The sequence below is a fragment of the Coregonus clupeaformis genome, chromosome 13 (genome assembly GCF_020615455.1).
Source record: "Coregonus clupeaformis isolate EN_2021a chromosome 13, ASM2061545v1, whole genome shotgun sequence".
Classification (NCBI taxonomy): domain Eukaryota; kingdom Metazoa; phylum Chordata; class Actinopteri; order Salmoniformes; family Salmonidae; genus Coregonus; species Coregonus clupeaformis.
Window position 1 is genome coordinate 1,278,462 of NC_059204.1, and position 27,669 is coordinate 1,306,130.

Below are 27,669 nucleotides of genomic sequence, written 5' to 3' on the forward strand. Positions count from 1 at the left end.
TAAAAAAAAATATTTTCAGTCATTTAGCAGACGCTCTTATCCAAAGCGACTTACAGTTAGTGCATACATTTTCATAATGGCCCCCCGGGGGAAACGAACCCACAACCCTGGCGTTGCAAGCGCCATGCTCTACCAGCTGAGCTACAGGGGACCAACCTCCTGTGATGGATATGCTGACAAGATACGTCTCTCCACACAATGGGAGTCGTTGTCCACAAAGCAGAAAGGCGGGCTGTCATTTTTTTGTTGACCAAATTCGACACTCGAAAAAACGCCACCTCCAACCCAACCTGTTTAAAATAACATTTGAGAGAAATTGTATAAATGGGCGGGATTTATCACTTGTGGCTGTGGTAACTAGTGAGGACCAATGCCAAAACCCGTGCACAAAGAATGCCAACAATGACGTCAATGGGTCCTAAAAAAAAAGTGGTAGAAAAAGCGCCTATTTGGATTTATGTCTTTGGGTATTACCTGTATGGGTTTTTCATTATTATTCCATATGTAAAAATTAGGGGGTTATAGATTCCCAAATTTATCCATATTTGATCGAAACAATTCAAATTCATGTCAAACCAATCCAGGTTTATTTTTGGACAGCATTATTTTAGGCCCAAGTGTTTTGGCGTTGTTCAATCATGGCGGAATTGAAGGTCTAGGGAACTGAGGTGGATCCTCAGTAAAGAAAAACATATTTTTCATATTTTGGTGGGTGCAACTTCCATTGGATTAATATGTAATCATTTATTGATCCGTTCAATCAGGACTGTCATAACGACGTTGCAATCGTCTCAACACTGCATGGTAAGTTGGAAGAAGGAAAGCTCCCAGCTAGCCGAATAGCTACTGTAGCTAGCTATCTAACGTCGTTAGCTTACTCCCAGGGGGATGCTTGCACAACTTGAAATGCTTGATAGCAGCTAGATCTATGCAAACATAGTTTATCTTAGTGTTAGATATTATACGAATATATATTTTATTTGCTGTAATGTTGTATTTTGAGTTTTTGTCACGCACTCTCAATGTAGTTAACGCGTTACCTCGCTAATGTTGTGTAGGCTAAGTAACGCTGGTTTTGCAAAGCAGAGTAAGTCATTTGGCACCCGTAGGCTACTTCTAGTTACATAGTGTCACTGTTTAGCTAGGCTACTGAAAGCGTTTTCTTCCATGTCAATGATATCTAGATGGTAGAACTGAAAGAGTATTTAAACCTCTTACTGAAAGCATGTCAACAGGTACCAACCAATGATATGTATTAACCCTAGAAGACTGACAGGGGGCGCTGTTTTGAAGCTACCGCGCAGCCATTTTGGTACGATACACTCTTTTCACGCCACTTCCATTCCGTACTAGGTTAGGAGAATTTACGCAGCAGGTTGTGGAGACTGAGGTTAAGGTTAGGAAAGGGTTAGGGTTAGCGAAAAGGTTAGTGCTCTCCTAACCTGCTACGAAAATCACTTCTTAAAAGTGTGTCCCATTTGGTGCTCCTCCATTGTAAAAAAATAAAATAATAATAATAATAAAATAACGATTTTGGAAGCAATAGAAATGCTTTTATTCTACATTCGTTTTTGACAAGTATATTCCATTATAGACACCTTAATGCATAATTACAAATGATATGTGAACTGAACATAAAAATGTATTAAAACATACTACACAAAGCAATTATTTTTTTGAGAATACTAATGTTACACTGTCCCCACTACAACAAATCAATACTTAAATACATGTAATTTTGTCCTTGAAACATTTGATTGAATACTGTAGAATTCCATTCATTTCTATGGAGGACTGCGCCTTCTTAGGAGTACCAATATGGCCGACAGGTGGCTTCAAAGCCTCTCATTGGCCATTACATAACATCAGCAATCCAGGGTTTATACACATCATTGGTACCAGCTCTGAGAATAAGTTTACTAATAATAATAGACAGGTGGCTTAGGTTAGTTAACTAGCTTGTATCAATCCTGATCTCCCGAGTGGCGCGGTGGTCTAGCTGTGCCACTAGAGATCCTGGTTCGAGATCCTGGTTCGAATCCAGGCTCTGTCGTAGCTGGCCTTGACCGGGAGACCCATGGGGCGGCGCACAATTGGCCCAGCGTCGTCCAGGGTAGGGGAGGGAATGGCCGGCAGGGATGTAGCTCAGTTGGTAGAGCATGGCATTTGCAACGCCAGGGTTGTGGGTTCGATTCCACGGGGGGCCAGTATGAAAAATACAAATGTATGCACTCACTAACTGTAAGTCGCTCTGGATAAGAGCGTCTGCTAAATGACTAAAATGTAAATTTGGAAGCTGCTGGCCGTGCTTGTTTATGGTTTAATAATATCCATATATGGAACTTCTATTACTGACATGTCCATATTGCATTATCCAGTTCTGATATATTATGACTTATCGGTACACAGTGCTGGACCTTCTTCCACCATTACTTTGTATGTGAAAGGTACCCTTACACTAAGAGTTGGAGAAACGTATTCATATTTCAAATAAAGGATTTGTAGTGCATGGATAATCTAGAAGATTACTTATTTGCCATGTCCTCTCCTCTTCTGCTCGCTCTCAATGTAGTTGATGATTCAGCAGGAGAAACCGCAGCTGCCCGGCACCATGCCTGTGGTGTGGCCCACCCTCCTTGACTTGGGCAGGGATGAGTGTAAGAGAATCCTCCGTAAACTTGGTAAGTGCCTTTCAACTTCTCCGGCCTCTCTGGCTTGCCTTATGCATGAAGTGATTTGTCACTTTCAAAACCCCCAAATGTTACTGCTATTTCAGAGTGAAAGTTGTTTTTAATGATAAACCGTATTGTTTCAACAGAGCTGGAGGCGTACGCCGGTGTTATCAGTGCTTTGCGAGCCCAAGGCGACCTCACCAAGGATAAGAAGGATCTCCTTGGAGAACTCACTAAAGTCCTCAGGTAAACCAGCAAAGTCACTGTATATTTTTCTCATAGCTAGAGGAACCTATGAAATATGGGGCCCTTTTCTTAGTGAAAACAAACTCAGCTTGTGACTTAATTGCTCATACTTTCTTTGCTAATACAGTATGGTTGTCTCCCACAGCATTTCAACAGAACGTCATCGTGCCGAGGTCCGTAGGGCAGTCAATGATGAGCGCCTTACCACTATTGCCTATCAGTAAGTCAAGTTACCCTCTCAAGATGATCAATACTAAAACTACATACACATTATGACCTACTACCACATACATCAGTCCCTCAATTTATCATACATTTACCATGACAATTGTCTCTGTCTTGTCACAGTATGTCAGGTCCCAACAGCTCCTCAGAGTGGTCCATCGAGGGACGTCGGCTGGTCCCGCTGATGCCCAGACTGGTCCCCCAGACGGCCTTCACCGTGACAGCCAACGCAGTGGCCAGCGCCACAGCCAATCAGAACGCCTCGCTTCTGCTGCCCGCCGAAACAGGAAATAAAGAAGGTAAGATCAGACAGCTCAAGGTGGAAATTGCCCTTAACCACAGATCTAGGATCACATTACCTTACTCCTAAGCTTAACCTGAGGGTTAATCCATTTGAATTCATTCACTTTTTGACAGCACCTCTTTTGATTTGAACTAAACCTTCCATACATATTTGCCCATTGTAAATATACTTTTTGAACCTGAATGGCAAAACATTCAATAGATGAAGGTGCTCAAAGTTGACCTATTTTGCGTACCCCCACCATACCATGAGACATCCATGTCTTCATCACTGGAAAAGATAAACGGTTGAGATTTGATATAATTTAAAAGCTTACAAACAGGGTTTTCAAACTATTTTATAATTTATTGGAGAAATGTTTTTAACTATATATATTTTTTTTTTCTACCTTAAACGTCAATTATCTAAAAATGCGTAAACTCAGACTTCTTAAAATATTAGCCAATGTTGTAGCTTAGACCCTATTTTACGTCATCTGGCTCTGTATAATTAGTTAGGAGTAACTTTCTACCTGCAACATCAACTGAAGCAGAAGGAAGACCATAAATAATCAATTACTTATGTCTCCTTATAGTGTATTTTATAAGAAGTATGGTTATTTGTTTGCAGTGGTTGTTTGCTACTCCTACACAAGCACTACCCCCACCAGTGCCACGGCGCCCAGCGGCAGTGCAGCAGCCACGGTGAAATCCCCCCGTCCGGCCAGCCCTGCCTCAAACATGGTGGTGCTGCCCAGCGGGAGCACCGTCTATGTGAAAAGTGAGTGTCAGAACAGATTCCATATTTGTTTATTCTTTTACTTCGGAAAGAAAAATATGTGTTATTTAAGAATGTTGCATTGGTTTAGGGGTCTCCAGAGGGAAACTCCCTAAACAGAACGTGAAAGTCTGTCAATGTATCCCTGCATTATTTTTCTCATTTTACATTTGTCTCCGTCTGTATGTTTCTTTCTCTCTCGCTCTCTCTCCCAGGTGTGAGCTGCTCGGATGAGGACGAGAAGCCGCGTAAGCGGAGGCGGACTAACTCCTCAAGCTCCTCCCCTGTGGTGCTGAAGGAGGTGGCCAAAGTGGCCCCGCCCATGTCCAAGACCATCACCGTGCCAGTGAGCGGCAGCCCCAAGATGAGCAACATCATGCAGAGCATCGCCAACTCCCTGCCGCCGCACATGTCCCCCGTCAAGATCACCTTCACCAAGCCCACCACCCAGACCACCAATACCACCACACAGAAGGTGAGCAGGAGAAAGCTGACCAGAGTTCTGCATAAAGCCTTTGGTTCTATAGGCAAATAGTCAATATAGTGAGTGTGAGCCAAATAATATAGGAACGGTTGAATATGTTTGAATGATCGTAAGTGATTGCATACTTGATTGTAAGGGATTGTGTACATGAACTTGATTGTAAGTGGCTGTGTAGCTTACTGTATAATGTATGTTTTGTCAGGTGATCATTGTGACGACCTCTCCAAGCTCCAACTTCGTTCCCAACATCCTGTCCAAGTCTCACTCCCACAACTACGCGGCGGCCATGTCCAAGCTGGTGTCCACCTCCATGCTGACTTCGGCCAACCAGAAACAGACAGTGTTCATCCCGGCCAGCTCCAGTCCCTCCTCGGCCACCAACACGGTCGCTGTGACCACCATGGTTTCCTCCAGCCCGTCTGTGGTCATGTCAACGATAGCGCAGGGTAGGTTTGAGTGTCCTGCAATAGATGTTAGATGTGTTCCTTCCTGCAGTGTTTTCAAAGAGTTTGTTTACTCAGGATTTATTACCAGCCTTCGCCCAATTTAGAGACTAAGGTTGTCTTATTCTAGCTACCAAGACCTTTCAGATATACTTTTGTCTTGTATACAAAATTGAATTGAAACTGGAATTGTGAATTGTGTGTTTCTGATTGGGCCTTGAAACTGACCACTATTGCTTGTCCTCCTCTCCCTGTGCTAGGTGGCTCGTCGACGGGCATGAAAGTGGCCTCCTCCAGGCTCCCCTCTCCTAAGACCATGGTGGGCTCTCCAACCCAGATTCTGGCCCAGTTCCCCAAGCAGCACCAGCAGTCCCCCAAGCAGCTGCAGCAGGGCTCCCCCATGGGGGCCGGCACCATGGGCCAGACCCAGACCTCCACCACTCCTCCCGGCTGCAAACCCACCATCCAGATTAAGCAGGAGTCAGGTGAGCACACGGCGCGATACACAAACCTACTGGTGTTAGTACTCTACCCTGAGGTCCACCATTGTCTTTTTAATGAGTGTGCATTTGTGCAAGTGTACAGAGAATCTTAATTATGTATTTAATTAATTATTTGTCTAATTGTACCTGTAGGTGTGAAAATCATCACCCAGCAGATGCAGCCCAGTAAGATCCTGCCCAAGCCCTCCTCTGTAGGCATGCCCAGCAGCAGCTCCTCCCCCATCATGGTTGTCAGTAGCAACGGGGCCATCATGACCACCAAATTGGTGTCCCAGCCCACAGGTGTGCCTTCTCACATACTGCTTTTCGACTGTAACACCAGTGTTACAGTTGTGTATACACCCTGATGTTGTACTAGGTAAACTGTGTTTCCAAAGCTAGGGCTGACCTCTGCATAATCAAAACAGTTGCTTTGTGGGAAGGCATCGATGTTCACAGTTAGCCATTGTTACGTAACTGCTGCCAGAAAAGCCCCAGCGGCTTTGTCTTGGCCCCAAGTTAGAGCAGGTCCACTGAGGCCATGGCCCAGTGAGTCCCAGGAGCCAGGCTGTGGAGGTGGAAACACAAAAGTCTGAGGCTTTTTGGTAAAACACCAGGGTAAATACTCGGTGTAAATGCACCAACATTAAACTCACAAAACAGACAGAACTGTCATCCGAACATGTAAATAAAACACAAGGACAGTAGATGTCAGCACTAGTTTGGACAATAGTTTAATCAAAAATAGATTGCTTGATTTTCAATTTGATGAATTCATTGTTTAGGAGTACTCCTGTGTTTTTATCCTTTATTCTAGCTTACTTACTTTATTGTGTATTTCTTATTCCTTGTGCTTTTTTTCTAGTAATATATTGTTATTATTTTTGTGCATTGTTGGGTTGAGTTTGCAAGAAAGGCATTTCACTGTACTTGTGCATGTGACATTAACTTGAAACTAGATATTGATATGAAGAAGTACAATTGTGCTAAGCAAGGCCCCGTCAATTGTTTTCCTTTAAATTGAGAAAAATATTGATTTTGTGCAGGCACTCAGGCCACATACTCGAGGCCCACTGTGAGCCCCACCATTGGCGCCAGGATTGCGACGTCAACCAGTGGTGCCACCTATGTCAAGACCACCAGCGGCAGCATCATCACGGTGGTCCCCAAGTCGCTAGCCACACTGGGCGGCAAGATCATCAGCAGCAACATTGTGTCTGGTGAGTTTGATAGTTCTCTAGTGTTTCAAAGGGTGGGGGGGTGGGGGATATTTACTAGTAACGTTTACAATTACCAGTTAACTACCGGAATTTCAGATACTTTCAAGGATTTTAAGTAATTTACATAACATGTAATGTTATATAAATAATAATAATAAAATCATGTAAAAAAAATAAAAAAATTAAAAAAAATAGAATCCCAAAGCTGTCAAACATTGTCCTAAGTATAACCTATCAACTTTGTGAATACCGTTGCTGTTTAATATGAAGGTTTCTGTATGTAATACATTTTTTGTTATTTTAGTATGTCTTTGTTGTAAATGTTTTGGGGCCGAACTGGTGGAAGTTGTGAAATAAGTCAATAGTTGGAAGCGTTACAGAGTAAATTGCAGATGACGTCATTCTTGATTAAATGTTTAAAAAATAAATAATTATGCTATTTTTTTCCTAAACCATATGATCTATCTACTAGAAACTCATAGACGACGCGGATATGAAGAGGCGACTCCGGGATGCTGACCTTCTAGGCAGAGTTGCAAAGAAAAAGCCATATCTCAGACTGGCCAATAAAAAGAAAAGATTAAGATGGGCAGTCTGAGATATGTATTTTTCTTTGCAACTCTGCCTAGAAGGTCAGCATCCCGGAGTCACCTCTTCACTGTTGACATTGAGACTGATGTTTTGCAGGTACTATTTAATGAAGCTGCCAGTTGAGGAACTGTGAGGCGCCTGTTTCTCAAACTAGACACTATTTGTCCTCTTACTCAGATGTGCACCGGGGCCTCCCACTCCTCTTTCTATTCTGGTTAGAGCCAGTTTGCACTGTTCTGTGAAGGGAGTAGTACACAGCGTTGTAGGAGATCTTCAGTTTCTTGGCAATTTCTCACATGGAATAGCCTTCATTTCTCAGAACCAAGAATAGACTGACAAGTTTCAGAAGAAAGTTATTTGTTTCTGGCCATTTTGAGCCTGTAATCGAACCCACAATTGCTGATGCTCCAGATACTCAACTAGTCTCAAGAATGCCAGTTTAAATGATAAACTTGGCACAACGTTCCATTGGAACACAGGACTGATGGTTGCTGATAATGGGCCTCTGTACGGCTATGTAGATATTCCATTACAAATCAGCCGTTTCCAGCTACAATAGCCATTTACAACATTAATGTCTACACTGTATTTCTGATCAATTTGATGTTATTTTAATGGACAAAAAAATGATTTTCTTTCAAAAACAAGGACATTTCTAAGTGACCCCAAACTTTTGAACGGTAGTGTATGTGTATGTATGTATGTGTGTGTATGTATGTGTATATATATATATATATATATATATATATATATATATATATATATATATATATATATATATATATATTTTTTTTTTCAAAAAAATACAATATATATATATATACAGTGAAGGAAAAAAGTATTTGATCCCCTGCTGATTTTGTACATTTTCCCACTGACAAAGAAATGATCAGTCTATAATTTTAATGGTAGGTTTATTTGAACAGTGAGAGACAGAATAACAACAAAAAAATCCAGAAAAACGCATTTCAAAAAAGTTATAAATTGATTTGCATTTTAATGAGAGAAATAAGTATTTGACCCCCTCTCAATCAGAAAGATTTCTGGCACCCAAGTGTCTTTTATACAGGTAACGAGCTGAAATTAGGAGCACACTCTTAAAGGGAGTGCTCCTAATCTCAGTTTGTTACCCGTATAAAAGACACCTGTCCACAGAAGCAATCAATCAATCAGATTCCAAACTCTCCACCATGGCCAAGACCAAAGAGCTCTCCAAGGATGTCAGGGACAAGATTGTAGACCTACACAAGGCTGGAATGGGCTACAAGACCATCGCTAAGCAGCTTGGTGAGAAGGTGACAACAGTTGGTGCGATTATTCGCAAATGGAAGAAACACAAAAGACCTGTCAATCTCCCTCGGCCTGGGGCTCCATGCAAGATCTCACCTCGTGGAGTTGCAATGATCATGAGAACGGTGAGGAATCAGCCCAGAACTACACGGGAGGATCTTGTCAATGATCTCAAGGCAGCTGGGACCATAGTCACCAAGAAAACAATTGGTAACACACTACGCCGTGAAGGACTGAAATCCTGCAGCGCCCGCAAGGTCCCCCTGCTCAAGAAAGTTTTCCAATGAACATCTGAATGATTCAGAGGAGAACTGGGTGAAAGCGTTGTGGTCAGATGAGACCAAAATCGAGCTCTTTGGCATCAACTCAACTCGCTGTGTTTGGAGGAGGAGGAATGCTGCCTATGACCCCAAGAACACCATCCCCACCGTCAAACATGGAGGTGGAAACATTATGCTTTGGGGGTGTTTTTCTGCTAAGGGGACAGGACAACTTCACCGCATCAAAGGGACGATGGACGGGGCCATGTACCGTCAAATCTTGGGTGGGAACCTCCTTCCCTCAGCCAGGGCATTGAAAATGGGTCGTGGATGGGTATTCCAGCATGACAATGACCCAAAACACACGGCCAAGGCAACAAAGGAGTGGCTCAAGAAGAAGCACATTAAGGTCCTGGAGTGGCCTAGCCAGTCTCCAGACCTTAATCCCATAGAAAATCTGTGGAGGGAGTTGAAGGTTCGAGTTGCCAAACGTCAGCCTTGAAACCTTAATGACTTGGAGAAGATCTGCAAAGAGGAGTTGAACAAAATCCCTCCTGAGATGTGTGCAAACCTGGTGGCCAACTACAAGAAACGTCTGACCTTTGTGATTGCCAACAAGGATTTTTCCACCATGTACTAAGTCATGTTTTGCAGAGGGGTCAAATACTTATTTCCCTCATTCAAATGCAAATCAATTTATAACATTTTTGACATGCGTTTTTCTGGATATTTTTTTTGTTATTCTGTCTCTCACTGTTCAAATAAACCTACCATTAAAATTATAGACTGATCATGTCTTTATCAGTGGGCAAACGTACAAAATCAGCAGGGGATCAAATACTTTTTTCCCTCACTGTGTATATATATAGTGGGGAGAACAAGTATTTGATACACTGACGATTTTGCAGGTTTTCCTACTTACAAAGCATGTAGAGGTCTGTCATTTTTATCATAGGTACACTTCAACTGCGAGAGACGGAATCTAAAACAAAAATCCAGAAAATCACATTGTATGATTTTTAAGTAATTAATTTGCATTTTATTGCATGATGTAAGTATTTGATACATCAGAAAAGCAGAACTTAATATTTGGTACAGAAACCTTTGTTTGCAATTACAGAGATCATACGTTTCCTGTAGGTCTTGACCAGGTTTGCACACACTGCAGCAGGGATTTTGGCCCACTCTTCCATACAGACCTTCTCAAGATCCTTCAGGTTTCGGGGCTGTCGCTGGGCAATACGGACTTTCAGCTCCCTCCAAAAAAATTATATTGGGTTCAGGTCTGGAGACTGGCTAGGCCACTCCAGGACCTTGAGATGCTTCTTACGGAGCCACTCCTTAGTTGCCCTGGCTGTGTGTTTCGGGTCGTTGTCATGCTGGAAGACCCAGCCACGACCCATCTTCAATGCTCTTACTGAGGGAAGGAGGTTGTTGGCCAAGATCTCGCGATACATGGCCCCATCCATCCTCCCCTCAATACGGTGCAGTCGTCCTGTCCCCTTTGCAGAAAAGCATCCCCAAAGAATGATGTTTCTACCTCCATGCTTCACGGTTGGGATGGTGTTCTTGGGGTTGTACTCATCCTTCTTCTTCCTCCAAACACGGCGAGTGGCGTTTAGACCAAAAAGCTCTATTTTTGTCTCATCAGACCACATGACCTTCTCCCATTCCTCCTCTGGATCATCCAGATGGTCATTGGCAAACTTCAGACGGGCCTGGACATGCGCTGGCTTGAGCAGGGGGACCTTGCGTGCGCTGCAGGATTTTAAACCATGACGGCGTAGTGTGTTACTAATGGTTTTCTTTGAGACTGTGGTCCCAGCTCTCTTCAGGTCATAGACCAGGTCCTGCTGTGTAGTTCTGGGCTGATCCCTCACCTTCCTCATGATCATTGATGCCCCACGAGGTGAGATCGTGCATGGATCCCCAGACCGAGGGTGATTGACCGTCATCTTGAACTTCTTCCATTTTCTAATAATTGCACCAACAGTTGTTGCCTTCTCACCAAGCTGCTTGCCTATTGTCCTGTAGCCCATCCCAGCCTTGTGCAGGTCTACAATTTTATCCCTGATATCCTTACACAGCTCTCTGGTCTTGGCCATTGTGGAGAGGTTGGAGTCTGTTTGATTGAGTGTGTGGACAGGTGTCTTTTATACAGGTAACGAGTTCAAACAGGTGCAGTTAATACAGGTAATGAGTGGAGAACAGGAGGGCTATTTAAAGAAAAACTAACAGGTCTGTGAGAGCTGGAATTCTTACTGGTTGGTAGGTGATCAAATACTTATGTCATGCAATAAAATGCAAATGAATTACTTAAAAATCATACAATGTGATTTTCTTGATTTTTGTTTTAGATTCCGTCTCTCACAGTTGAAGTGTACCTATGATTAAAAATTACAGACCTCTACATGCTTTGTAAGTAGGAAAACCTGCAAAATCGGCAGTGTATCAAATACTTGTTCTCCCCACTGTGTATGTATGTATATATATATATATATATATATATGTATGTATGTATGTATGTATGTATGTGTGTGTGTGTAAACACACACTGCATTGCCAAAAGTATGTGGACACCTGCTTGTCGAACATCTCATTCCAAAATCATGGGCATGAATATGGAGTTGGTCCCCCCTTTGCTGCTATAACAGCCTCCACTCTTCGGGGAAGGCTTTCCACTAGATGTTGGAACATTGCTGCAGGGACTTGCTTCCAGTCAGCCACGAGCATTAGTGATGTCAGGCAATTAGGCCTGGTTCGCAGTCGGCGTTCCAATTCATTACACTTTTCATTTTAGTAATTTAGCAGACGCTCTTATCCAGAGCGACTTACAGTTAGTGAGTGCATACGTTATTCTATTTTTTCATACCAAAGGTCAGGGCTCTGTGCAGGCCAATCAAGTTCTTCCACACCAATCTCAACAAACAATTTCTGTATGGACCTCGCTTTGTGCACGGGCGCATTGTCATGCTGAAACAGGAAACGGCCTTCCCCAAACTGTTGCCACAAAGTTGGAAGCACAGAATGGTCTAGAATGTCATTGAGTTCAGATTTCCCTTCAATGGAACTAAGTGGCATAGCACGAATCAGCCCCAGACCATTATTCATCCTCCACCAAAGTTTACAGTTGGCACATTGCATTCGGGCAGGTAGCGTTCTCCTGGCATATGCCAAACCCAGATTAGTCCGTCATACTGCCAGATGGTGAAGCGTGATTTATCACTCCAGAGAACGCCTTTCCACTGCTCCAGAGTCCAATGGCAGCAAGCTTTACACCACTCCGGCCGACGCTTGGCATTGCGCATGGTGATCTTAGGCTTGTGTGCGGCTGCTCTGCCATGGAAACCCATTTCATGAAGCTCCCAACAACAGTTCTTGTGCTGACCGTTGTTCAAGAGGCAGTTTGGAACTCGGTAGTGAGTGTTGCAACCGAGGACAGATTACTTTTACGCGCTTTAGCACTCCGTGGTCCTGTTCTGTGAGCTTGTGTGGCCTACCGCTTCGCGGCTGAGCCGTTGTTGCTCCTAGACGTTTCCACTTCACAATAACAGCACTTACTGTTCGCCGGGGCAGCAATTTGACGAACTGACTTGTTGGAAAGGTGGCATCCTATGACAGTGCCACGTTGAAAGTCACTTAGCTCTTCAGTACGGGCCATTCTACTCCAATGTTTAGATGTTCTTTGCCCCTCCATTGCAGGTACAACAACTAAGATAACCACCATTCCTATGACGTCCAAGCCCAATGTTATCGTGGTGCAGAAGACCACTGGCAAAGCAACGACCATCCAGGGCCTGCCTGGCAAGAATGTGGTCACCACGCTGTTGAACGCAGGGGTCAGTTCAACATGATTGTTATTATAAATGAAACCATTTTAATTAAGCCATTTTGTGATGTTAGATTTTATTTATCTAGATTATAAGTTATTATATTTCAGAAGTGGCCAAATGTATTGACCCCAAAACAAGTTTATTGGTAGTTCTAGTTTAGCCTTTCCCTCTGAGCAGTCTATTGCTTTCAGGTCCCTATTATGCATCCCACTGAATTTACATGTTAATGTTTTCAGTTGTCATTTAGCAGACACTCTTATTCATAGCCACTTACAGTTAGTACATTCATCTTAAGCTCTGGTCAAAAGTAGTGCACTATATAGGGAATAGGGTGCCATTGGGTACACATCTTAAATATGAATGCCTCTGTGCCACAGGGCGAGAAGACCCTGCAGGGTGTGCCGGGGTGCAAGCCAGCCATCATCACAGCCTCCAGACCCATCACCAAGATGATCGTGACCCAGCCAAAAGGCATGGGCTCCGTGGTGCAGCCCACCACCACCACCAAGATCATTCCCACCAAGATAGTGTACGGCCAGCAGGGCAAGACCCAGGTCAGTAACAGTCCAGCGCTGTCTCAGTCAGTGTAGGGTGAAGTTGCCCCTAGACGCTGGGTCTTGGGTCAGTTTTGCCTTTAACCCACTAATGGTTAAGGTTAGGGTTGGGGAAGCTGATCCTAGAGCTGTCTGTACCCTGGGGAAACTTCACCCCGGAGTGTCTCAGCCACTCAACGAGTCGTGTGAACGAGATCATTTCGTACTCAAAGCTCTTTGTCTTGGATACAGTGCATTCGGAAAGTATTCAGAATTTTCCCACATTTTTTGTTACATTACAGCCTTATTCTAAAATGGATAAAATTGTTTTTTTCCTCTAATCAATCTACACACACTACCCCATAATGAAAAAGCAAAAACAGGTTTTTTAGACATTTTTGCAAATGTAATTTACCACTGGTGGGCTCCAATCAAGTTGTAGAAACATCTCAAGGATGATCAATGGAAACAGGATGCACCTTGAGCTCAACTTCGAGTCTCATAGCAAAGGATCTTAATACCTATGTAAATAAGGTATTTCTGTTTTTTTTATTTGTAATAAATTTGCTAAAATTTCTAAAAACCAGTTTCCACTCTGGAGTGGCGCAGCGGTCTAAGGCACTGCATCGCAATGTTGAGGTATCACTACAGGCTGGGGTTCGATTCCAGGCTGTGTCACAGCCGGCCTTGACCGGGAGTCCCATAGGGCGGTGCACAATTGGCCCAGCATCGTCCGGGTTAGGGGAGATTTTGGCCAGGGCGCTTTCTTTGGCTCATCGCGCTCTAGCGACTCCTTGTGGCAGGCCGGGCGCCTGCAAGCTGACTAGTTGTCAGTTGAACGGTGTTTCCTCCGATACATTGGTGCAGCTGGCTTCCGGGTGAAGCAAGCCGGTGTCAAGAAGCAGCGCAGCTTGGCGGGTCATGTTTCAGAGGACGCATGACTTGACCTTCGCCTCTCCCTCTCCCATTTCTACATTGTAGAAAAATAGTGAAGACATCAAAACTATGAAATAACACATATGGAATCATGTAGTAACCAAAAAAGTGTGAAACAAATCAAAATATATTTTAGATTTTAGATTCTTCAAAGTAAGCTATAAATACAAAGAGAGTTGCACACTCCATATGTGTAACCTCCCAGTAATTTATTGGGTAAAAACCACCAACATTTCGGCATCACTGTGCCTTCTTCAGGGTAATGTCATGAATGCTTGAACCAGATTATGTAGACGAACAGTGCAATTAGTGCAACCAATGACAAGAGTGAGGGGTGTGTCGTATTTGATAGGTTGATTAGAATGAATTGAGCGAAACTGTTAAAAGACAATCGCCCACAGCATATTGAATATATTATGCCATTGTTAGCATTAGCATAATATTAGAATCAACATACATTGTTTAATTTAATTTCACCTATTTAAATATTTCCAATTTCATTAAATATTTTTGTTACATATAATCTTTTGGTTCAACCATAATGCATTATAAGCATCATAAACAGGGGGAACATATTGGGTGTACGCTGATAAGACCTGTTCACAGAAGAAGGCACAGTGATGCCGAACCATTGGTGTTTTTCTTTACCCAATAAATTACTGGGAGGTTATACATATGGAGTGTGCAACTCTCTTTGTTTTTATAGCTTACAGTTTATTCTCCGTTAGTCAGCAGCTCTACACTAAATAATTGTATTTGATTCTTCAAAGTAGCCACCCTTTGCCTTGATGACAGCTTTGCACACTCTTGACATTCTCTCAAGCAGCTTCATAAGGAATGCTTTTCCAACAGTCTTGAAGGAGTTCCCACATATGCTGAGCACTTGTTGGCTGCTTTTCCTTCACTCTGCGGTTCAACTCATCCCAAACCATCTCAATTGGGTTGAGGTCGGGTGACTGTGGAGGCCAGGTCATCTGATGAAGCACTCCATCACTCTCCTTCTTGGTCAAATAGCCCTTACACAGCCTGGAGGTGTGTTTTGGGTCCTTGTCCTGTTGAAAAACAAATGATAGTCCCACTAAGTGCAAACCAGATGGGATGGCGTATCACTGCAGAATGCTGTGGTAGCCATGCTGGTTAACTGTGTCTTGAGTTCTAAATAAATCACAGACAGTGTCACCAGCAAAGCACCCCCACACCATTACACCACCTCCTCCATGCTTCACGGTGCGAACCATACATGCGGAGATCATCCGTTCACCTACTCTGCGTCTCACACTGACACGGCGGTTGGAACGAAAAATCTCAAATTTGGACTCATCAGACCAAAGGACAGATTTCCACCGGTCTAATGTCCATTGCTCATTTTTCTTGGCCCAAGCAAGTCTCTTCTTCTTATTGGTGTCCTTTAGTAGTGGTTTCTTTGCAGCAATTTGACCATGAAGGCCTGATTCACACAGTCCCCTCTGAACAGTTGATGTTGAGATGTCTGTTACTTGAACTCTGTGAAACATTAATTTTGGCTTCAATCTGAGGTGCAGTTAACTCTAATGAACTTATCCTCTGCAGCAGAGGTAACTCTGGGTCTTCCTTTCCTGTGGCGGTCCTCATGGGAGCCAGTTTCATCATAGCGCTTGATGTTTTTTGCGACTGCACTTGAAGAAACTTTCAAAGTTCTTGAAATTTTCCAGATTGACTGACCTTCATGTCTTAAAGTAATGATGGACTGTCATTTCTCTTTGCTTATTTGAGCTGTTCTTGCCATAATATGGACTTGGTATTTCACAAATAGGGCTATCCTCTGTATACCCCCCCTTACCTTGTCACAACACAACTGGTTGGCTTAAACACATTAAGAAGGAAAGAAATTCCACAAATTCACTTTTAAGAAGGCACACCTGTTAATTGAAATGCATTCCAGGTGACTACCTCATGAAGCTGGTTGAGAGAATGCCAAGAGTGTGCAAAGCTGTCATCAAGGCAAAGGGTGGCTACTTTGAAGAATCTGAAATATAAAATATATTTTGATTTGTTTAACACTTCGGTAACTACATGATTCCATATTTGTTATTTCATCGTTTTAATGTCTTCACTATTATTCTACAATGTAGAAAATAGTACAAATAAAGAAAAACCCTTGAATAATGAGTAGGTGTGTTCAAACCTTTGACTGGTATTGTGTATATGTGTGTGTGTGTGTATGTATGTGTATGTGTATATATATATATATATATGTATGTATATATGTATGTGTATGTGTGTGTGTGTGTGTGTGTGTGTTATATATATATATATATATATATATATATATATACTGCTCAAAAAAATAAAGGGAACACTAAAATAACACATCCTAGATCTGAATGAATGAAATAATATTATTAAATACTTTTTTCTTTACATAGTTGAATGTGCTGACAACAAAATCACACACAAATGATCAATGGAAATCAAATTTATCAACCCATTGATGTCTGGATTTGGAGTCACCCTCAAAATTAAAGTGGAAAACCACACTACAGGCTGATCCAACTTTGATGTAATGTCCTTAAAACAAGTCAAAATGAGGCTCAGTAGTGTGTGTGGCCTCCACGTGCCTGTATGACCTCCCTACAACGCCTGGGCATGCTCCTGATGAGGTGGCGGATGGTCTCCTGAGGGATCTCCTCCCAGACCTGGACTAAAGCATCCGCCAACTCCTGGACAGTCTGTGGTGCAACGTGGTGTTGGTGGATGGAGCGAGACATGATGTCCCAGATGTGCTCAATTGGATTCAGGTCTGGGGAACGGGCGGGCCAGTCCATAGCATCAATGCCTTCCTCTTGCAGGAACTGCTGACACACTCCAGCCACATGAGGTCTAGCATTGTCTTGCATTAGGAGGAACCCAGGGCCAACCGCACCAGCATATGGTCTCACAAGGGGTCTGAGGATCCCATCTCGGTACCTAATGGCAGTCAGGCTACCTCTGGCGAGCACATGGAGGGCTGTGCGGCCCCCCAAAGAAATGCCATCCCACACCATGACTGACCCACCGCCAAACCGGTCATGCTGGAGGATGTTGCAGGCAGCAGAATGTTCTCCACGGCGTCTCCAGACTCTGTCACGTCTGTAACGTGCTCAGTGTGAACCTGCTTTCATCTGTGAAGAGCACAGGGCGCCAGTGGCGAATTTGCCAATCTTGGTGTTCTCTGGCAAATGCCAAACGTCCTGCACGGTGTTGGGCTGTAAGCACAACCCCCACCTGTGGATGTTGGACCCTCATACCACCCTCATGGAGTATGTTTCTGACCGTTTGAGCAGACACATGCACATTTGTGGCCTGCTGGAGGTCATTTTGCAGGGCTCTGGCAGTGTTCCTCCTGCTCCTCCTTGCACAAAGGCGGAGGTAGCAGTCCTGCTGCTGGGTTGTTGCCCTCCTACGGCCTCCTCCACGTCTCCTGATGTACTGGCCTGTCTCCTGGTAGTGCCTCCATGCTCTGGACACTACGCTGACAGACACAGCAAACCTTCTTGCCACAGCTCGCATTGATGTGCCATCCTGGATGAGCTGCACTACCTGAGCCACTTGTGTGGGTTGTAGACTCCGTCTCATGCTACCACTAGAGTGAAAGCACCGCCAGCATTTCAAAAGTGACCAAAACATCAGCCAGGAAGCATAGGAACTGAGAAGTGGACTGTGGTCACCACCTGCAAAACCAGTCCTTTATTGGGGTGTCTTGCTAATTGCCTATAATTTCCACCTGTTGTCTATTCCATTTGCACAACAGCATGTGAAATGTATTGTCAATCAGTGTTGCTTCCTAAGTGGACAGTTTGATTTCACAGAAGTGTGATTGACTTGGAGTTACATTGTGTTGTTTAAGTGTTCCCTTTATTTTTTTTGAGCTATATATATCTATATATATACACACACACACACACACACACACACACACACACACACACATACACACACACAGTGGAGAGAACAAGTATTTGATACACTGCCGATTTTGCAGGTTTTCCTACTTACAAAGCATGTAGAGGTCTGTGAGAGACGGAATCTAAAACAAAAATCCAGAAAATCACATTGTATGATTTTTAAGTAATTAATTTGCATTTTATTGCTTGACATAAGTATTTGATCACCTACCAACCAGTAAGAATTCCGGCTCTCACAGACCTGTTAGTTTTTCTTTAAGAAGCCCTCCTGTTCTCCACTCATTACCTGTATTAACTGCACCTGTTTGAACTCGTTACCTGTATAAAGACACCTGTGCACACACTCAATCAAACAGACTCCAACCTCTCCACAATGGCCAAGACCAGAGAGCTGTGTAAGGACATCAGGGATAAAATTGTAGACCTGCACAAGGCTGGGATGGGCTACAGGACAATAGGCAAGCAGCTTGGTGAGAAGGCAACAACTGTTGGCACAATTATTAGAAAATGGAAGAAGTTCAAGATGATGGTCAATCACCCTCGGTCTGGGGCTCCATGTAAGATCTCACCTCGTGGGGCATCAATGATCACGAGGAAGGTGAGGGATCAGCCCAGAACTACACGGCAGGACCTGGTCAATGACCTGAAGAGAGCTGGGACCACAGTCTCAAAGAAAACCATTAGTAACACACTACGCCGTCATGGATTAAAATCCTGCAGCGCACGCAAGGTCCCCCTGCTCAAGCCAGCGCATGTCCAGGCCTGTCTGAAGTTTGCCAATGACCATCTGGATGATCCAGAGGAGGAATGGGAGAAGGTCATGTGGTCTGATGAGACAAAAATAGAGCTTTTTGGTCTAAACTCCACTCGCCGTGTTTGGAGGAAAAAAAGGATGAGTACAACCCCAAGAACACCATCCCAACCGTGAAGCATGGAGGTGGAAACATCATTCTTTGGGGATGCTTTTCTGCAAAGGGGACAGGACGACTGCACCGTATTGAGGGGAGGATGGATGGGGCCATGTATCGCGAGATCTTGGCCAACAACCTCCTTCCCTCAGTAAGAGCATTGAAGATGGGTCGTGGCTGGGTCTTAAAGTAATGATGGACTCACAACACCCTGTCGTTCTCCACTAACATCAAGGCGGTGACCCGATCCTGTAGGTTCATGCTCTACAACATTCGGAGAGTACGACCCTGCCTTACACAGGAAGCGGCACGGGTCCTAATCCAGGCACTTGTCATCTCCCGTCTGGATTACTGCAACTCGCTGTTGGCTGGGCTCCCTGCCTGTGCCATTAAACCCCTACAACTCATCCAGAATGCCGCAGCCCGTCTGGTGTTCAACCTTCCCAAGTTCTCTCACGTCACCCCGCTCCTCCGCACACTCCACTGGCTTCCAGTTGAAGCTCGCATCTGCTACAAGACCATGGTGCTTGCCTACGGAGCTGTGAGGGGAACGGCACCTCCGTTCCTTCAGGCTCTGATCAGTCCTTACACCCAAACGAGGGCATTGCGTTCATCCACCTCTGGCCTGCTGGCTCCCCTACCTCTGCTGAAGCACAGTTCCCGCTCAGCCCAGTCAAAAGTGTTCGCTGCTCTGGCGGAACAATGGTGGAACAAGCTCCCTCACGACGCCAGGACAGCGGAGTGACTCACCACCTTCCGGAGACATTTGAAACCCCACCTCTTTAAGGAACACCTGGGATAGGATACATTAATCCTTTAAATAATAATAATATAAAATAAATAATAAATAATAATAATTGTAAAGTGGTTATCCCACTGGCTATAAGGTGAATGCACCAATTTGTAAGTCGCTCTGGATAAGAGCGTCTGCTAAATGACGTAAATGTAAAATGTAAATGTCTTCCAGCATGACAAAGACCCGAAACACACAGCCAGGGCAACTAAGGAGTGGCTCCGTAAGAAGCATCTCAAGGTCCTGGAGTGGCCTAGCCAGTCTCCAGACCTGAACCCAATAGAACATCTTTGGAGGGAGCTGAAAGTCCGTATTGCCCAGCGACAGCCCCGAAACCTGAAGGATCTGGAGAAGGTCTGTATGGAGGAGTGGGCCAAAATCCCTGCTGCAGTGTGTGCAAACCTGGTCAAGACCTACAGGAAACGTATGATTTTTCCCCAGGCTGGGAAGACTGAATCTGCAATAGGTAAGCAGCTTGGTTTGAAGAAATCAACTGTGGGAGCAATTATTAGGAAATGGAAGACATACAAGACCACTGATAATCTCCCTCGATCTGGGGCTCCACACAAGATCTCACCCCGTGAGGTCAAAATGATCACAAAAAAATCATTTTGTCTGTCATAGTTGACGTGTACCTATGATGAAAATTACAGGCCTCTCTCATCTTTTTAAGTGGGAGAACTTGCACAATTGGTGGCTGACTAAATACTTTTTTCCCCCACTGTATATATATAAAAAAAACTTTTTTTTTGCTTTGTCATTATGGGGTATTGTGTATAGATTGATTAAAAAAAGTTATAATGTTATCAATTTTAGAATAAGGCTGTAACGTAACAAAATGTGGAAAAAGGGAAGTTGTCTGAATACTTTCCGAATGCACTGTGTATTTCAACCTCTGTTATGAATTACCAATGCATCAGGTCAGTGTAGCTTTAAGACATCAAGTCAATGTTGTAGCTTTAGGATAGCAAGACCATACCGCTTTAAATAGGCACATTAATGAACTATATGATGTAAAAATGGAATACCAGGACACTTGACAATGGTCTCAGCTGTGCCTTTACTTTATGGAGAAACGAAAACTATCTTTCTCTGGTGCCATTCACTGAGCCCGTTCTAGGTGTGTAATATTGAAGAACGTTTATTAACCATTTATTCCTGTCCAGGTGCTGATCAAGCCCAAGCCCATCTTCCAGACGGCAGTGTTGAGCGAGCAGACCAGGCAGCTGGTGAGCGAGACACTGCAGCAGGCGTCCAGGGTGGCTGACGCACAGGAGGGGGCGCTGAAGGACGTGACAGGTGGCATCGCTGAGGGCAGCTCCCCGCCCGCCGAAGGCTCCCACGGCAGCAGTCACGGTACGTTGTGGCACTCCACATCACAAATCAAGAAATACATAATATAGTCTGCAGCCTAACTACGGGAACAAAAAGGACAGTCAAGTTAAAACTGTGTATTGTAGTCTCACACAGCTATTGACTACTTCAGCCGTAGTATGAAAGTGTGTCTATTCTCACAAGTATTCAGCTAAGTTCCCTTCACTTTCAAATGGTAAAAAGCTCCACTCGCATAATATAATTATTTCAATTCCCTTTTATTTGAATGCCATGTCCAATTTAATTCCCACATCGACTGGAATGTAAAGGGAATCTGCCCAATTTCACATGACATGACTTGTTTTGGTTGTTGTCACCGGTCAGACTCCCAGCCCGTAGTGCACATCATCTCCTCCAGAGGGCAGGAGTGGGCCGAGCAGCATGAAGTGTCGGTGGAGTCCGGCCCCACTATCATCTACCAGGACGTGTCTACAGGGAACCTGACCCAGTCGGCCACCTCGACCATCAAGGCCCTGCTGGAGCTGCAGCAAACCACAGGTGACTGACAGACTGACCGCCATCACCATGGCAACTATCACCCCACTTAACAGGGTTTGGGTCAATTCCATTTCAATTCAGAAACTGAGTTATCTTCCTGGCAACAAGGCTAGTCACCTGTTAATAGGGCTTGTTATTATGGCTGGGATTCTATCCCAACAGTCAGGGGAAGAACTCTGGGGGTTTTCCAAACCACTTCCCCTTTGTAATCTTTACTGCTGTGGACCGTTCAGAGACTTCTTGTAAAAAGCTGTTTGTTGTTATATATGGTCTGTGTGTTGAGTGCATGACTGTGTGTTGAGTGCAACTGATGCCTGATATACAAAAACATCCCCCTTTTAGTATTTGCAGATAGAAACTAGATGGCGCCATCGCCATATTGCACCTATCTAGTCCTTGCTATAGTGATAGGGTTGGCTAATCTTGGCAGGGTTATGTACCAGACCTGATTTCAATTAATGTGGATATTTAATTTATACACCACGATTAGTTGAATTAGGTGTGTTAGTGCTGTGCGAATATCCTGACACTGCAGCCCCTCAAACATGAATTTTAATACAAACGACTTGGGAAGAAAGCCCCAGCTCCCGACACCTCAGTTTTTCCACACACGAGCCGACACACAATTTATTACCGGTGCGATTAATGGTCCCCGTGGCTTCACTCAAACACAGCCTGCTAGCAGGTCAGGTGACAGGATTCTCTGGGAGAATCGGATGTAAAAGTGTCCGACGTGAGGTCAGACTGCTCCGAATTCACATATAAGCGACGTACTTTGTCGTCCCGCGTCTTTACAATATAAATGGAGTAGTTGTTTATTTTGATGATTGATGGTGACAGTCTCTGTTGCTTTTACAGTGAAGGAAACGGGTGAGGCCAAGCCCAGGCAGCACACCATAGACCTGAGCCAGATGGCTGTGCCCCTTCAGATGGCCCAGGACAACAAGCAGCAGAACCCAGGCTCCCCCGGGACATCCACTGTAGAGACTGAACCATCCACTGAATACATCACTGCCGGTACATGACCTGACCACTCAGGGTGCCTCCCAAATGGCACCCTATTCCCTATATAGTGCACTACTTTTGACTAAGGTCCAGCCCTGTTCAAAGGTAGTGCACTATATAAGGGATAGGGTGCCATTTGGGAAGCGAGCTCACTGAAACATTTCTCCCTGGGCATTACACACAGCCAAGACACTATAATCTGTTTTACCTTTTTGTTTTTCAGATTTTATAAATTGCCATTATACAGCCTATTGTCATCACTTTAGGAGGACACTTAAAAGATCCCCAAAGTGATATGTTGTTCACTTTCTTTTCATACTGTTTCATTACGAAATACATTGATGTATGTCATAGTTAGTCACCCCTTAATAATGATATTACACCATGGATGTAAAATAATACACTTTTCTACTCGTGTTCTTCAGGGGTTTACACACAATCGTAGCCCTCGCCCTAACCACGCTGAAATAAGCAAAGTGAAAAAACAGCAGGCTGTTCTATACTTAGCTGTACTCACTAAAGAATGGCTCGAAATAATGCAAAGTAATTCCATGTTTAGAACCAGGTTTCCATCCAACCTTGTTATGCGAGTAAAGTAGTCAGATAAAAAATGTCATGACAGGCAAAACAAAATACACTAGACAAGGTGGGATATTCTTGTGTTGGGAAAATGAATTATGCGATAAATGTCGGTGGAAACCTATGCGCAAATATTGATATAATAGCCATCATATCGAATTAAACTAGGAGTCACGCGATGACATGTTGTGTGGTCCTCCCACTACGACTCGTCGGGAAAACATGCAGTTTATTGGGATACAGATTAAATAAGTCACGATGAACTTCAGAGGGTGGTGAAAGTGCAAGGTGATGAGCTTGATGCTTCTTTCCATTAAATATTGAGGGTCTTATTCTGGTGACATGATGACCGATGCTTGGCTGCCGTTTGACAAATAAAAATAATCTTGTTTCTTTTGTCCATAATGATCTCATCATGTAGGCTATATGTGCACTCTAGCCAACAGTGCTATCTGTGGACACTGTACTGTGTCTGCCAGCTGTTGGCTAGAGCGCACGTGCCAATACCAGAGTGGGCACACTCATTATATAACAAAAATGTTATTGTGACAAAACCATCAGTAGAGTTGAAAATGCGATGGAAACCCATTTAACTATTTTAAAATTGGGTACATGGGAATTTAACCACAAGGTATTTTTATGTGCACTACGTCATCACGCACATCCTTTTATCTGCAACAAGTCAATTTAATGGAAACACCCCTCTGGTGGGAAAATGCGCTTATTGTTTTTAGGTGGATTTTAGAATATTCGCATGAAAATCTGTCGCCAATTGGATGGAAGCCTAACTTATGATGATCCCTCTTTGTGCAGTTAAAGCCAGCTGGGTCGGACCATCCTCTGGAGGCGGGGGGGACGTGGTCATGTCCGCTAGCCAGCAACTGGGGGCGCCCTCAAAGAGCACAGGTCACACCCCCATGGTGGTCAAATCCATCCCAACTTCCTCTGCGGTCACCGTCACACGTATTGTCCAACTGGTGAGACAAAAGCCTACCTAGTATATTAACTTAAAAATCACAAATACATGTTAGTCTTTGTATTCTTTTCCTATGTTTATCAAATCAGGCTGTTTATTTTTTTCAAATGATATAGTATAGGTAATGCAGTATAACATGCGCTATCTCACTGTTCATTGGGTAAGCCTACTAGTATATCAATATGCACCAAAATACAGGTAACTGCCAAAATAACAGAAACACTTCAGTAAATGAGGCATACAAAGTATATTGAAAACAGGTGCTTCCACACAGGTGTAGTGTGAGTTAATTTAGCAATTAACATCCCATCATGCTTAGGCCCATGTATAAAAATCCTGGGCAGGCCATTATTTTGGCTACCATGCCTATGTCCCCATAGGATGACAATGTCCCCATCCACAGGGCACGAGTGGTCACTGAATGGTTTGATGAACATGAAAATGATATAAACCATATGCCATGGCCGTCTCAGTCACCAGATCTCAACCCAATTGAACACTTATGTGAAATTCTGGAGTGACACCTGAGACGGTTTTCCACCACCATCATCAAAACACCAAATGATGGAATTTCTCGTGGAAGAATGGTGTCAAATAGAGTAGAGTCCCAGACACTTGTAGAATCTATGCCAAGGTGCAGTGAAGCTGTTCTGGCTCATGGTCGCCCAATGCCCTAAGACACTTTGGTGTTTCCTTTTATTTTGGCAGTTATCTGTATATCCATATATGCCACTAGTCTCAATGATAGTACAATGTCATTCCAGGCGTCAGAGGGCCAGCTTATCCACAGTAAGCAGGCAGAGGAGACGGTGATGGAGGAGGGCGAACTGGAAGGAGACACCTTGGACCCCCAGACGGGCCTGTTCTACCGCTCCATCCAACTCGCTGCAGCCCAGCCCTCTGCCCCCCAGCACCACACACTCCCCCCCCCCCAAGGCCAGTCACACTCTGAGTCCCAGTCAGAGCAGGGCAGACACATGCCCCACTCCACCCAACCCCCACAGCTACACAGCAAGCCCCAGATGAGCCAGCCTTCGTCCTCCACCTTGGTGAAGAAGCCACCCCAGCTCCAAGAGCAGTACCAGCCCCAGGCTCCAGGGCAGAGCCTGAAGGAGAGGCCCTCCTCTGCCTCGGGATCCCCCCAGCTGGTTGGCCTGGGCACCCCTACCAAGCCACCCTCCCTCACCCCACAGCTCCCCAAGCTGCAGCAGGCGCCCACCTCCCACCACAGGCCCATCCACACACAGCTGTCCCAGCCGCCACCCCTGCAGGCCCACCACCCGGTGGGTGCAGACAAGACCCCTCCCACAAGCCTGGTGAGCACCATCCCTCTCTGATGGACCTCCAGGGCCCAGTAACTAGTTGATTTATTGGTCCGGGACAGATCAGGTTGACACAGTGAATCATCAACGGTCAGATGTATTGTGCCATAATGCTTTAGAATAGAACTACATTTAAACTTTATTTGCCCTCTAGATGGAGGGCAAATAAACATTTAAAAGTATTTACACCAAGTACACATTCCATACATGTAAATCTTGTTCTGATTCACAGCACCTGTCCCTTGATGGGGCTTTTTAAGATCAAAGAGATAAGACAAAGCTCTGGGCACTGTGCCACAAAGCTCAATTCCCTTCCAATCAGATCAGTGTTATTTGTACAGCAGCGCAGGGAGCCTGACAAAACCTGAAAAGAAATTCCCATTGTTTTTCATTCAAAAGGGGCACCTGGGTCTGTAGAATTTCCCCATGCCCTACACTAGTTCCAACCATAAAAATGAAAGGGGAAGACCTTTCAGACCAATGCAATTTGACTGTAACACTCATGGGTACATTTAATATGGCCGCTGGTTTACCTATTACAGAACGTTGACTTGAATGGCGATGTCTGTTTTTATTAATTATATATTCTATAGTTCCAACCACATCCGTTTTTTCTGTCTCTCTCTCTCTGTCTCTCTCTCTCTCTCTGTTGCTATGTCTCTCTCTCTCTGTCTCTCCGTCTCTCTCCCCCCCCACCCCGACACAGCCACCAATCATCACCCAGGGTGCCAGCGTCACCAAAATCACCTTTGGCGGTAGCAGCAGCCACCAGTCCCCGCCCGTGTCCAGCAGTGGCGAGGCCACCGCCAAGCTGGGTCCCGCTGAGCCCAGCAGCTCGGGCCCGTCTGGTGGCGAGAAGCCCACCGTTTCGGACATCCTCAAGATCTCCATGATGGAAGCAGAGATCGACCCTAGCGCCGAGCCAATGGTTGTGGACTCATCCAGCGACTGTAGCCCCTACGGGAAGGGCGTGGGGGCAGGGGGAGACTCGGGTGTGTTGGGGGGCTCAGGCCCGGTCATCAGCAGTTCGGGGGCCTCCCTGCACCACTCATCCCACGCCAAGCCCCAGCACGGCCAGTTTAGCCGTAACCAGGGCCTGGCGGCCAAGGGCAAAGAAGACCTGGACGTCATTGAGGTACATTTGTGTGATTTCAAAGATTTCTGTTATAGCATAGCAACGCCTTACTAATTGAGTCATATGATTAACATTTCTTAAACATTGTTTATTATAGGACAACAGTCATCATCTAAGCTTTTAACATCTATAGACAATAAAAGCTTAATAACACCCGTTACCCCCCCCCCCAGGTTATCCCTCGGTACTCGATCATGCCAGACTCCAGCCAGTCCAACGTGGTGGTGGAGCCCAGTGGCTTCCTGGAGATCACAGACTACACCAGCCAGCGGCTGGACGAGGAGAGCGTCGTGGAGCAGGAGGTGGACAGCAGCAGCAACGACGAGGCCACCGCTGTCAGCCCCATGGAGGAGGGCAGCGCCGACCAGTCCCAGTGACACCACCATCACACATGTCAACTCCGTCACGTCACACACGATGTGTGACAGGGATGAATCATAGATGAGGGTGATTAGGGTCATCACAGTGACTTGTGGTTACCTCCTGACTTAGTTAGGACCCTAATGACTTCACGGCAAGAGGACACAAATCTGTGATAAATGCGGTATTTGCATAACGATATTTAATTAGATCATTTGTTGAACACCATTTTTTATTTGGTCGCCTTGGACAATGTAAATTTGAATACATGATAGTACAGTTTGAGTTTCTGGCTTGTATCAAATCAGTCTGATAGCCTTCAGATTACTTCAGTTTGTTTATAGTGGGCACATACAGTGCAGTGATTTAAGATTTGTCACAGACAATAATGGTTGACCATAAAGTGATTGTAGTAACCCTTGAGGAATTAGCACTTTGAAGTTGAAACAGTTGGTAAGAACAATTGTTGGAAGAAAAAGATGAATACAAACAAGTAAATAAATAAACTACGTTCAACCCTG

General features: G+C 44.5%; 1 protein-coding gene across 3 annotated transcripts; it reads left to right on the forward strand.

The window, feature by feature from the left end:
* Nucleotides 1–196: 196 nt before the first annotated feature.
* On the forward strand, nt 197–27,669 carry emsy (EMSY transcriptional repressor, BRCA2 interacting). 3 transcript variants are annotated; one of them, XM_041893702.2, is made up of 20 exons: nt 197–804; nt 2,573–2,681; nt 2,819–2,918; nt 3,064–3,138; nt 3,267–3,442; nt 4,057–4,206; nt 4,419–4,678; nt 4,890–5,133; nt 5,391–5,615; nt 5,766–5,915; nt 6,659–6,832; nt 12,676–12,812; nt 13,184–13,360; nt 21,066–21,255; nt 21,598–21,771; nt 22,630–22,788; nt 24,169–24,332; nt 25,096–25,647; nt 26,360–26,788; nt 26,962–27,669. In XM_041893702.2, the coding sequence occupies exons 1-20, from the start codon at nt 802–804 to the stop codon at nt 27,163–27,165; spliced, it is 3,852 nt and encodes a 1,283-aa protein (XP_041749636.1). In that variant the 5' UTR covers nt 197–801; the 3' UTR covers nt 27,166–27,669. The 3 variants fall into 3 exon arrangements, with proteins under 3 accessions (XP_041749636.1, XP_041749638.1, XP_041749639.1); XM_041893704.2 differs by having other exon boundaries at nt 2,585–2,681; XM_041893705.2 differs by having other exon boundaries at nt 2,588–2,681.

Bases quoted from the DNA above. Each gene is read 5' to 3' on its own strand.
- emsy (XM_041893702.2), top strand. The intron at 4,679-4,889 runs GTGAGCAGGAGA...ATGTTTTGTCAG, and splicing joins CCAATACCACCACACAGAAG to GTGATCATTGTGACGACCTC. The intron at 25,648-26,359 runs GTGAGCACCATC...ACCCCGACACAG, and splicing joins AGACCCCTCCCACAAGCCTG to CCACCAATCATCACCCAGGG.